Raw genomic sequence first — 13,485 nt, forward strand, 5'->3', positions numbered from 1 at the left:
TTGCTAGCACCAACTCACACATCCTTCTGTGTTAATTTGGTGTGTCACTCTTGAGAATGTGCTGTCCAATGCTGGATTTTAAGTTTCATTTCCACACTTCTCAGTACATCAGAGGCATCACTTCTCCAGACTCCACAATTCCACTTACTTTAAACTGTCAGCATCAAACAAGTGATTCCTGAGCTACCTTGATACTTAATCTATTTTCAGGAACAGCAGATTGGGAGCCTACAAGAAAGATGGAGAGAAACATTTTACAAGGGCATGTAGTGACAGGACAAGGGGAAATGGCTTCAAACTGAAAAGAGGGTAGGTTTAGACTAGATATTAGGAAGAAACTCTTTGTTGTGAGGGTGGTGAGGCACTAGAACAGGCTATCCAGAGAAGCTGTGGCTACCCTATCCCTGGAAGTGTCCAAGGCCAGGTTGGACGTGGTTCTGAGTAACCTAGTCTAGTGGAAGGTATCTCTGCCCATGGCAGAAGGGCTGGAACTAGATGATATTTCAGGTCCCTTCCAACCCAAATCATTCAATGATTCTATGACATAAACGTATAAACACAGTCCCTATCTGTCAGGACTGGGCATCACAGGAACAGACTACTTCTGATATTGAAAGGAGTCAACAAACTGCACACAGATAGGAAGAACAACCAACATAAAACTTATTTTTAAAATAATAAACCAAAAATTGCTTTATTAAAATTATACTTACCTTGCAACATAGTTCTCATACCACCAATCTAAGATTAAAAAGTCATTTCTGATAAAAAAAATGTGAAAGCAATAAACAAAATATAATACATGCAATGTGTTTGCCTGTGCAATATAGGATTTATTTAGCAAAGTTTAAAATAGAACTGCATGAGTCAACCTAAAAAAAAAATAGAACTCAAGGTAGTGCTGTTGCAAACCCACGTCTTCGTACTCACAAAAAATCGAGCCGTCTCCCTCCCTCTCCCCCCAGTGCTCATTTCCTGCAGTCCAGCTGTCAGACAGAACTGCCTCCAATTTAGAGGGAAGCCTCGGCTCTGCCTGATAGCATTGCTCTCCTAGACATGAGTGATGAATGGGAGAAATGACAGTCTACACAGCCTAAAGCAGCAGCTGTGAGGTACAGGTGGGCAGCGTAGTTACAACAAGGGCACATTCTGAAATCTGAGTTTACTTCATCACAAATATGATTAAGAGCGTTTTGGTCAAAATTGAGAACTATTTTTAAAACCTATTGTAATTTTGGATTTTTCTGTTATTAAGAGCTCTGAGATTACTAAAGAGTGTTCTTTGGTGTTATATATTTATGACCCCTCTTACAACTCCTCCATTGGCAACATGTTTTTCTAAACCAGAGTACACTGAAGTCCTACAAAAAGTGTAACTAGGCTCAGGATTGGTAGGTATGGTCAATGAACATTACTATGCTCCTAGAGAAACACATATACAGAAATGATGCACCAGATGTTTTTTTGACAGCCTTCAGAGTCTAAGCATCTCATACCACTAGATACAGAAAAGTTTCCTTGTGATAAAGTTGGTCCCATTGCAGCCTCCTCTGCCAGCTGTTCAATACTTACACAAAGCTATTTGCTTCCCTGCAGTCAGCAAAATTAAGACAGTTCAAATTTCTAAGAAAGAGCACTTACTCTGAAGAAACTTTAAGAGCAAACTTGTTTAGCACTTGTGAAGAGCTTTCTGAAGCTACGATTACCCAAGACAGACAGAATTGGTACAACTCCTAGTTTACTCATGACGGAGTAGCTCAGTTTGTAAGACAAAATGTTGCAGTGTTTCAGGAGTTTCACAGAGTTTGATTACATTTGTGCTATAATTAAGTTGCATTCATCCTTGCTTACCACCACCAAATAAGATTCACAACTGTAGCCCAACAACTGAGCTGGCACAGCAGTCACAACTGGGTAAATACTGGCTTTAACAAGGGACCTCATACACTATGCTGACTCACAAAAAAAAACTTCTAAACGAATGCTTAGAGAAAATTTTGCACCACAAAAATCAAGACAAAGTTGAAAAGTTTCAACACACTCTAAATTAAGAGGCAAGTAAATTAACAGTGTGCTTGTCATTGTAAAACTACTTTGCTTGAGGGAAAAATCTGCTTGGCTGTTGAACATCTGAAAGGCTTCAAAAGATTAATTAAATAATCCTGTCAAAACAGTTGTTCCTTAATGCTCCCATAAAGAATAATACTAATTATGAATATATACTGTACTCAATGTGTGCATTTGGAATTAATTTGGCAACTGTGACTTTAGCTCAAATATCACTGCTTGACTAGATTTTAGTTTTGGAGGGATTTATCAATCGAAGAACTCCATTTATTCACTACTTAACTTCTGATGCTTTTACATATATCACTGTTAAGACAGGAGCTTTTCAAGAAAACCTGAATCAACAGCTGTATCTATAGATGAGAGATTTTGTGTTGCTGGGTTTTTTTTTGTTTGGTGGTTTGTTTCTCCTCAGCCACCTCTAGAGTTCTGAGAGGACCACCCAGGGCCAGAGAAGCAGCTGTGACCCTTCACTGCTAGATATCCAAGGAATCCCTATAAATCATGAACAAAAACATGAGAACAATCAGAGAGCTTGCAGCAAGAAGAAACAATGAAGTTTCATGCCCAGCTAATCCCCTATGAGGCTTCCAGAGTTTCAGGGGAAGCGTGTTTGCAGTGCCCTCTACAACCAGTGCCTCGAGCACACCTTTGCACCATCGTGACCTGCAGGTCAATGAAGTTATGCCTACACAGCAGGCACAGAGGTACCAGCTGTATCCCAAAGCCCAGCTTTAGACTGCTTTAGATCTCGGTACCACAATTCAACTGTCAAAACAAACCAACCAAGGCTCCCAGTGCCAGGAGGATCCAGGCCAGGACTCGGACCCAAGTGCAATCAGCCATTACCCTTCCCCTGCTACCACCTTGTGCTCAAGGAAGGATTTGCCTGTGCTTATTCTGCATTGACATTTGTCTTTGCTGTGTAGGTGTAAGTAGACCAACTGTAGTAACTGACTACACAAATTGCAACTCCCCTAAGATACAGTATTTTTTCATTTACATGGTGTGTGCCCTTAAAAATCAAATTAATAATAAGTTGGCATCAATACCTTCTTCCTACAAGTGGCATAAACCAACTGCTACAGAAATAGATTTGAAGTAAAGCCATTGATAACCCAGTTCTTATGCACATTTGTGTCCCACATTTGCAGGAACCTTACTTTGTGGAAATCAGAATTTAATACATTAAATACATTGCAAGATCACCAACTCTGAATACTAAAAAAGAAATCTCAACACTGTACTTTTCCTTTTTTAAACAAATATTACAAAATTGAATTTTATTGAGTTTCACACAAGATGCACTTATAAAATTGATACAGAATGTCATTCAACAGAAAAAAAATGAAAGCAATTTCAAGCTTTCTTTAGCAACTGCTGAATAATTATGAAGTAAGATACACCAAATTGACAGATAATCTTAATTTCAACGTGTGAACATCTCCAATTAGTATAAAATACATCAAAAATTAAAGAATTTCTAATTTGTCCACAGCACAAGTCCTCTTCTTTTTACTCTCATCCCTGATCAGTAACTACAGATTTTGGCCATTACTCCCACTACTCTTAATGGGAGAGGAGAGGCTGAAAGACTGCAGCAACAAGTTCCCACTGAGCAGACCACATTACCTGTATTGCAGTTCTCATTACCAAGTCTGCTCAGATACATAACAACTCTGTCCAACTGCCTCCGTTTGCTGTATTACTGTAGTCCTGCAAGTTTCAGGGATTAGCACATACATTAAATTTTCAAATGTTCATACAGCAAATAAACTTGGGCTTTCCCACTGACAAGTTTATGAAATTAGCAAAGAGCAAATTGTCTTCATTTGTCCAGCACTGAAGTACTTTTATGATACCTTTCCTTGAAAAGTGAAACCGGTGATTACTTAAATGTCTGAAAGGCATAGGAAGCTAATGCTGTGTTTTAACAACATATGAAGAATTTATCATTAACTAAGGGGTCTCTTCTGATACAAGACTCCAGCCCAAGTTTTGACCTCAAATTTAATCCATTCTTATTCTGAGGATTCAAAACCGTCTTTTTGAACTCTTTCAAAACTGCATCTCACATCAGAAATTAAGATGCATTGTAATGCTTTATAGATCTACTGAAGTTTGACTACAACCAATCAATTAAATTAAGATGGATAATTCTGATTTGATTGTCAGTATTAGCTTTTACAAGCATGTTCTCAGGCAAGTTAATACACAGATGTCATTCTTCTAAGAGTCAAATGCGAAAGGCAGTTCTTTTCTGCTGTGTTAATGCTGTACACACAGTTCCAACATGACACTTCTTCACTGCAGTTAACATTGCTGTTTCTAAACATTAGAAGTGTCCCTTTAAGATCTTTTCCCACAGCAACAAAAAATCCTCAGCTTTTAAAAGTAATTTTCTAAATAATTTGCCTTGCAGGACATACAACACATAAAATGGATATGCTTCATATTTGCCCAGTTAAGCAGAACCTTCATTACTGTGATCTTTCCTTGGTGTTTAGTATTCAGATAAAATACTATGCAGTAAGTCTTTCACTTAAAGGCAAAATTTTATTCTGAGTACAAGATTTTCAAGATACATCTTGAAAAGGTTTTTGTTGACAAGAATAACTATCTTGACTTACTGGTTTGTGTATGTGTTATGTACCAATGCTTTATGCGTTTGTTGATATAAGCACAAGTTTTGAATTCTGCTTGCAGATGTTTAATAAAACACAGTAACAGGATAGGCAAGCTTCTGGTCAAGTTGTCATACATTTCCAGGAATATCCTTACACTGGAGGAACCTTCATGAAAAATAGTGTTCTGGAAGCATGGTTTCATAACGCAGAACAGGATTATGTTTTTTTCCAGTCTGTTTTCCAGCAAAGTGATACTGCAGCTCTGCCACCAGGCTAGAGACTCACGATCCACCACATTTTCCAAGAGGCAAGCTAAAGATCACTTGACCTGACCAGATACCAAGCCAAGTTACTTGTAGAAAGAAATTAATATTCTTTTTGCCATTAATAATTTAAGTTTTTAAATAAATATTTATGTGCCTTTTGGCAACTGTCCATTCTGGTAGCATCTGCTGTCCCAACAGCTCAGTATCCTTAGCACATTGATTTAAAAAAAAAAAAAATCTTAGTCAATTCTGTTTCCACAAATAGTAAACCTGTCTATCTCCAACAAGTCTTTCTTTGCAGACCTGTGTTTTAATTCTGAACTGTCTTGGCTTATATCTTTTTCTTCTCCATCAGGAGTTGTCAGAAATTGATCAGAATTGCTTGTTACAAGTAAAGATGGCGTATTCTCCTTCTGATGCACAGGTTGATTGGTAACTGATGTAGATCCATTTTCATCTGTGGAAATTCCTGTTGGAACAGAAGACAATTACAAAGATAATCATGAGTTTAACATGGACATACTGATGCAATTTGTAACATCCAGATTCATGCAAAGCTATTCTAAAAAAGTGCACTGCATCAAATCAGCAGAAGCAAGAGAATGCTTTCTGGAAGCTACTACCTCTTATTAGCTTTACTGTAAGAGATTTCCTTTCCTAATTTAGTAAATGGATAGGAAATTAATTCTACAGAAGTTCAAATAATGAGCAAGAGCATAAGCAGCAGAAGTTAGGGTATTTTTCTGGTTTACATGCTCTTTTTTTTGGCTTAAGCAAAAAGATTTTTGACAGTCGTTGTGTGAATCACACAAATATTTTCTACTGAAATGAACAAAAGGAATCTCTGTGGCAGGAACTAGATGTGCCTAATCCTCTACATAAGTACAATAAACCTGCCTTCTCTAGGGATGGCTAATAAATGACTCATGCACTGCTACACACTTTATTAGCACTGGCTCTTAAAGCAGTGCTATTAAAGATGTCTATTTTTATTCCTGCCTCTTACTTCAGTGGGACTGAACACTGGCTTCATTAACCTAAGATATTTGTAAGTAATATCCACGTATTGTTTCCATATTTTGTTAAAATTTTTAAAGAATTAATATGCACAAGCAAATGACAAAGAAATATTTTTTCTCATTTACTATCTCCTTGTAAAGACAGAGGTATTGTTTCTAAAGGAATTATGAAAATGTCTGACTGATGTGGAGAGTACGGGAGACCAGCCCAAGGGAACCTTATTTGTCAGAATGGTAGAATTATCCAAATTACTACAAAAATTTATTTCTGTAGAGCATCTGTTCACAGTATACCAACTACTACTTGAAGGTACATGGATTATGCTCTACAGTCTTACGCAAGCTAAGGTAATAAACTTGCACCGAGAAAGGAGACAAGTAATGCTAATTGTAGAACTTGGTTACAAACCTAAGTATTTTCTAACTCATCATCAGCTTACAGACTCAGCTGTCAGCCCACAAATGATTACCAGTAATTAGAACTTTTATCCTTCAAGAGCAAGTTTAAAATTTTATTCTTCAAAATTTTAACTGTTTCTGTGGACAAAATGGAAATCTTCAGAAAATAAATTGACTTAAACTATAAGCTAGCAGAAAGGAGATGAGATTAATTCCCCTACTCTAATTCTAATAAGTGATGGGTTGAGCAACTGTATTGAAAAAAACCTGATGAGTGGGAGACAGAGATTAACTAAGATTGTAGACCCCAGTAGTAATAATGCAAATACACAAAAGCTGTGAAAGGTAAAATTATTCACATAATTGATTTCTAGTAAATAAAGAGCTGTTAAAAAAGTATAAAATCCCAAAAAACTGTAAAATCAAGCCTTTTAATCACCAATGGGAGCTCAGAATATTCTAAATAAAATCCGCAAAAGCTTTTTGGTTGCTACTTTTCGATCAAAACCTTTCCATGGGAAGAGGAAATAAGTATCTCTGCTACTTCAGTTAAAAATAGTCTTCAGGATTTATATACTGTAAGTTTAAGGCTCAGTATAAAGTAAGTACAACTTATTAAGTGTCATACCCAACTGTAGTGCTAGAATGTTTAATTAAAACATTATCATCATGACAGTCCTCCAATGAAACGCAGAAGACGTTTACACTAATTCATATTACATTCTTTCATCGTGAAAGTAAAGCAATTCTATGAATTTAAAAATAAATGTCTGCAAGGAGTTTCTGCCTGATGTGATTTGACACAGCTGAGATGTAGAGATTTATGACTGAAACTGACAGATTCTTAACTCTCCTATTGCTGGCGAGACACTCTGACGACTAACAAGCACCTTGCATTTCAAGCTGTTCATGTCGTTGGCAAGCAGTAGTGAACACAATAAAAGCCCCACTGTTAGGTTCTCTGAGGCTCTCATTGAGTTTTTCACAGAGGAAGATACAATCCAATTCAGTTGACTGGAACAATGAAGGTTTCTGTTTCCTTCTTTAATGTGTCACATAAATACAATAATGCCACATTCCCATTATATATTAACCGCTAATGCTGATGACCTCTAGGAGAAAACTGCACTGCACAGATTTGAAATAAAGTTAGCAGAGACCTGCTGTAATTCTTATTTGGATTTCATAAAGCTTTTCATTAATTTTTTCATGACAACTACAATTAATTATACCTGTGCCTGAACCTACCATGTTTTACATTCATTTCCATCAGTAATACATAGATTACTAACTAAACTTAAGCACTGCCACAGTTGATGTGTAAATATTTACTTATTTGTGCAGTGACAGGGCAGAGGGGTTTGGACTATGTGATCTTAAAGGTCCCTTCCAACCCCAAACATTCTGTAATTACGATTTTCAAACAGAAGCCTGCCACTGTTCCATTGTTTCTTTCACCTTTGTTTTTATCCATGTATAAGGGTGGGATCTTATCAGAGATAGGAGTATTTATTACCAAAAGAAGATGTATGAACTAAAAGCAATAAATTCTATTATATTTACCGACTTATGTTCACAGCTGCGATATGGTACAATTAAGGTCCAGCAACAGGGTGAATTTGCAGCATTTAGTCTGAAAAATTTTTACTGAAAACAAACCAAGGCAGTTAACCTTACCTTGGGTAGATTTAAACGTGCTTTGCTGTTTGCCAGCTGTCTTCCCTGGGGTTGCAGTCAGGACAGGATTGAATAATTTCTCCTCCATTTTTGCTTCCTTTACATATTGACATGATTTCCCCAGCAATACAATACTGTTAAGGACTTTGAGAGATATTAACCTGAAAAAAATTGTTTACATATTTGCATTAGCATATTTTAATATTTGCATATTATTCATACTCCAATTACTTATATGAAAATAATTGCATATAGTTAGTGCTATCTTAGAAGGATTAGCTAACAAATTAAATCCTTTCAATAGCAAGATCAAAAGGTAATTTCCTTTTCCTAACAATTTATTTCAGATTCAATGCTTAATTTTTTTTTCTCCAGAAAGTATCTAGAGAAAAACATCAAGTTTTATCATTTAACTAAAGGACTATAAGGACAATTAAGCAGCCATTTAAGACATTTAAGACATTTAAACACAGAAGAAAAAAGGGCCCTCAACAGGCAAACTTAAATGCACTACTCTTAGAACTGTAGGCATAAGTGTGCCCAGCCAAGGATCACTCGTTGACTTTGAACCATAGGACAGCAAATATAGAATAAGGTTGGAAAAGACCTCCAAGATCATTGAGTCCAACCATTAACCCAGCACTGCCAAGTCCAATATCTAGCTTTCACAAATTACAGGCTAATTGTAATAAGTCCTTTTTCACATTACAGAAGACAGAGCATAAAACTCAACAAATCCAAAGTAGCAGCACTGCATTAACCATCATAGCACTGTCCAGCTGGTGGCAGATTCCTTTTCTACTATCACTAATTTGCAGCACAGACTTTGGCAAATTACTGAATTTCTTTTACATCTGTCTTCTCATTTCAAGAACAGGAAGGTCTCATCTACCACTAAGTGCTTTTAGATTTACCACTCAAATAAGCCTTGTAATATCTAAGTTCCATTACTAGTCAACACATGACTCACAGACCAATGTCCACTGCAGTGAGTGAAGGCTCACTGCAGAACGACAAGAAAACAATGATCTATTCTCTGTAGGATTAATGAAACACTCTGTAGGCAAATCAAGCTATGTAACAACAGTGAACCAAATGTAGACTCTAAATTCATTCTCCACTCTCTGAAAAGTCTGTTTATTATGTACATCACTAACAGACTAAAAAGCCAACTTGGAGTGAACATTCACAGATCCATGGAGCAGGTCTAACTGCTTAATCATAAAGTGACCCAACCACACTTCAGCAGCAGCTTCACTCTATCTCACTGCATTAATGTAATCAGAATTTGTCAAACACAAAAACACTTTTAAGGGAATTTTATGCAATACATTTACTTGTAGAAGAAATTTAGAGAAATGGAAGAATGAGCAGAGCACACCACTTCAGTGCTCTGAAGAAAGTGACATTTTAGTATCCAAGCAACCACAAAGAAAACATAATTTTATACAAGTTGAAAGCTGTGCTTCTCTACGATTGTATTAGATTACTGGGACAGATTTTACTTCAGAGGGTTGAGAAGCTCTCCATGTTTAATGTTTTAGAGGTGTTTTTCTTACACTTCTTATGTAACATGTTTTTGTTCTGAGAGTAGGTTTTTACAGCATGATTTGACTCTGATTTAATGAGATTAGAAGTTGAAAAGGCCATAAATCAACACTTTACTGTATCAGTTCCAGCTTCTCATGGAAAATTATGAAAGTGTTTCTAGCAATTTTCCTTTATTCTATTCTGCCAGCCCATCCCAGGCTCAAATTTCTAACAACAATGTAAGTTTGCAGTTGTTCAAAATTCCAGAAAAAGAAAACTCTAGTTTCATATGCTGGGCAAGACTTTAATACTATAACTTACAGTACTACAGTTGTTAATTATCAATACAAAAGAAATAACTGGGCGAAGGATTGAGCCTGTAAACTGTTTCAGATTTTATCACGTCATTTCTCACATACCTATGCTATACTAATTTGATGAAAAGCTGAAATTTATGTTCGTAACACAAAATACTTGAAAGATCCAAGAGGTAAGTTAGCTCCAAATCTGACATCATGGCAGAAGTAAAACTCTGTTCTCATTTTTCAACAAGGACAAAATTAACCTAAATGTATTTATTCTTGTGACCTATGCCTTCAAGGAGCAGCATTTAATACTTCATGTTAATCACTTTATTTCTTCCTGCCCTCCGTTCTCCAAGCCACAGCAACAGCGAAAAATCCAGGACTGGGCTGCAGCAGTGGAACGGTAGAGGTAGGAAAATATTACATAAGTTGGGAAAAAGGAAAAACCAGTGTGCAGAATGAAAGTGCTGAGCTTGGTATACCAGCTTGAATGTGATGATTAGGGGCTAGTGCTTTCAATTATACGGAGCTGGCTTTAGGGAGAACACAGGCACAGCATGTAGTATGCCGGGGAAGAAATCAAAGTATGGTGCAAAGGAATGTGGCTGAAATTTTAATATTTGGCCTATATGCAATATCTCAAAGCCCTAGTTGTCTGACAGTAAAAAGATGTGTCCCTACACTGACATGGAGTAGACACATCTGATCAAGTGCTACTTTTTTTTTTGCAGATAAAGGTCAGATTAGAGATAAGAATCTACCTATTAATGAAAAATGTGCAGCAATCTTGTTCTTTTCATAAGCTATTGTAAAACAGTAGTCTCCTCTCTTCCTGTGTACCTGCAGAACCACTCCCCCAGATCTAGAAGTCTTTCACTTCCCAAGCCTTGCTGCCTTCAATTATAAGCACAACTTGGTAGGACACTGGAAGAGATATTCCCACAATAATGCAGGCAGGTTCTTTGTAGCAACTTGAATCACTTAATTCTTTATGATTAATTTTAGGATGATTCCAATATGTATCAGTACTGAGAGACAACAAACACTGACAGTTTTCCTAGAAACTGGCCATCCCCATGCAGTCTACAGCAAGTGTCTCGAGACAGGCAAACTAGCTTGCATTTAAAGTACAACTATGTGTGTCTCAGAAGTACATACTGACTGGTGAGAAGCTAAAGATAACACAAGTATAAACGGACTGGGCAGCAAAGGGATACTTGCAAAGCATTGGTTTTGGAAAACAAATTGCCACAGGACATAATATTCCTTAACTGAGATTACTTACTAACCTCATCCTTCCCAGAAAGGTGAGCCTTGCATTTACTTTTTTTTCCCATACAGCAGTTTCCTAACACAAAGTAAACCTTGCATTTAACTACCAGAGAGAAAAATTCACAATCTGCTCAGAGCACTTAAACTGATTAGTTTTGTTGTCTTAATGAATTTTTTCACAGAAAGCTTTATTCCTTAGAATTCAATTTTCCTTCTTACACAGAAGTATGGTGTTTGTCTGTTATAAATTCTCACAATCGTTTTTCCATTAGTTATTTTCATTAGTGAAGTTACTTATTGAGGGCTATAATCCCTCAATGCAGTTACAGTATTTAGGGATCAATCTGCACTCCTAATTTCAGATTATGAGCATAAGGGTTTTACATTTATGTTCTACTGAACATAAACTAGGTTTACAACGATATCAAGAAGTATCAACAGAAGCTTCTTTCATATATCCGATCAAATAGTGGTGAATACTTTTCAACTGTATGCATTTACTTACCCACAGTAGAACAGCACAACACAAACATAAGCTAGGACTCCTTGTACTTTTATTGAGCTTGTTACGACTCTTATGAGCTGTTTTAAGAATAAAAGTTAATCAGTTAAAACTTAGCACACAATTACAAATAGAACATCATAACAGACATTTCTTATTTGATAAACTCAAGAAAAAGTAGAAACATTTACATTAACAGAAATTTATTCTAATGTTCTCCTTGGTAGTACTAACTATTCAAGATTTTGGGTTGAATAAGTATTATACTAGCACTTAGTTGCTGCTTTGCCAAAGCTGGAGTCTGATGTTTCCTTCACCACTGACTTTCAAGTAAAATAAGTGAAAAAAGCCTCCAAAACTCAAGGGCTGGAAGGCGAGTTAACAAATTTTGAGGAAAATATCAAGAGATGCTGATGCAGCAAAACAGAATCAGTGTTTTGCACCAAGTTAACCTAATGAATACAAACCTGCTTTGTGGACTAGGCATATGACTCCCAAGTATCACTAACAAATGATCCTGAAACCTCAGTTTTACTTCAGTAGTTCACAGTTAGGGTTTCAAGTTAGCAAAGCACTTAATTTTATTTTAAACCTATCAGTCTCCAGGATATCATATCATACCAGAACACAAATAACTTGAAAAAAGCATTTCAATTAAATTCTGACTGGATGTACTTTACCTCAATATAAAAGAAATCATAGTTGTTTGTGGGTTTTTTTGTGGTGCTTCTTTTTGGGGGTTTGTTGGTTTGGTTTTGATTTGATTTTTTGTTTGTTTTAAATCCTGGGTACAAACCTACATAAAGCCTGTCAACAGTATTTTCCCCCATCTCAATGGGAGAACATTATATTTAAGTTAATTCATATTGATATTCTTCCAGGAAAACTGTGAATTAGCATATTTGCTGGCAAAACAAGTACACATTCCCAGTATTATGATAACTACTGCTTATCTACATGTGTGTATAGGGAAAATTAGAGCAGCTATTTACAGAAAACATTCTCCAACAGTTAATTCAAGACAGACAGCATGTGGACAAAGTTCCATTAATGAAGTGATTCATTTTCCAGCAGCATGTACAAGTAACAGTCAACTATTTCAGAATGATGTATTCTACAACAGCTCAAAAGCTCAGTGCCCCATATAAAAGAATATTTAGTCATTAAGGATGCCATCACAGGGACAACCACAAGGACTACTGCGAAAAACCTAAATAAACTGCTGCACTACTGCTAAAGCTTCTGGCAACCAGCTGCTTTGACTATTCCAAATGAATAAACAGGATAACTGCCAAAAGTAATATATGTTTAATAAACACAGATGTAGTTTAATTCCACCAGTACAATTCAAATTCTTACAAATTCTACCAAATTAATACATATTCGATTTTTTATGAAAGGCATTCTATGTTCTAAGACACAGTAATGCACTTGTGAAGTCATAAGCAGTATGTAATATAGGTTGTACTGAATGCTAACTCAACTGTCCAGCATCATTTCAGTTCCTTAACATGATAATTTCATCCTCAAAACATCCAGTCAGCTATCTCAGAGGCACATAGTCTCAAAAGTGAGATCTTATTGACAGAAGACTGATAGGAAAGATACAACTTACTAAAACAGCAAGTGGAAGAGGAATGAAACCCATTCTTCTGGAAACTGAATCACTATAATCTGTATATGCCTAGGAAAAAAAGAGGAAGAATAATGAACTACTTATGCAAAGGAATGAGCTTATTTTAGCTTGGCACACCCTCTAGATAAGAATAAAGATCTGTTAACAAACACTATACTGCATAAAGTGTACCTATTCACATTTTG

General features: G+C 36.2%; 1 protein-coding gene across 4 annotated transcripts in view; it reads right to left on the minus strand.

Annotated features, from left to right (window-relative positions):
* Positions 1-3,314: 3,314 nt before the first annotated feature.
* The window catches only part of TAPT1 (transmembrane anterior posterior transformation 1), a 50,823-nt gene continuing 40,652 nt past the window's right edge, over positions 3,315-13,485 (minus strand). For all 4 annotated transcript variants that reach the window (XM_027686364.1, XM_027686362.1, XM_027686365.1 and 1 more), the window contains 4 exons: positions 13,280-13,348; positions 11,668-11,744; positions 8,056-8,216; positions 3,315-5,429 (listed from right to left, as the gene is read on the minus strand). In XM_027686364.1, the coding sequence (XP_027542165.1) occupies positions 5,200-5,429; positions 8,056-8,216; positions 11,668-11,744; positions 13,280-13,348 (537 nt within the window). In that variant the 3' untranslated portion in view covers positions 3,315-5,199. The remainder of the gene's footprint in view (positions 5,430-8,055; positions 8,217-11,667; positions 11,745-13,279; positions 13,349-13,485) is intronic.

Source organism: Neopelma chrysocephalum, unplaced genomic scaffold (genome assembly GCF_003984885.1).
Source record: "Neopelma chrysocephalum unplaced genomic scaffold, ASM398488v2 Primary Assembly neopelma1_71, whole genome shotgun sequence".
In the NCBI taxonomy this organism is placed as follows: Eukaryota; Metazoa; Chordata; class Aves; order Passeriformes; family Pipridae; genus Neopelma; species Neopelma chrysocephalum.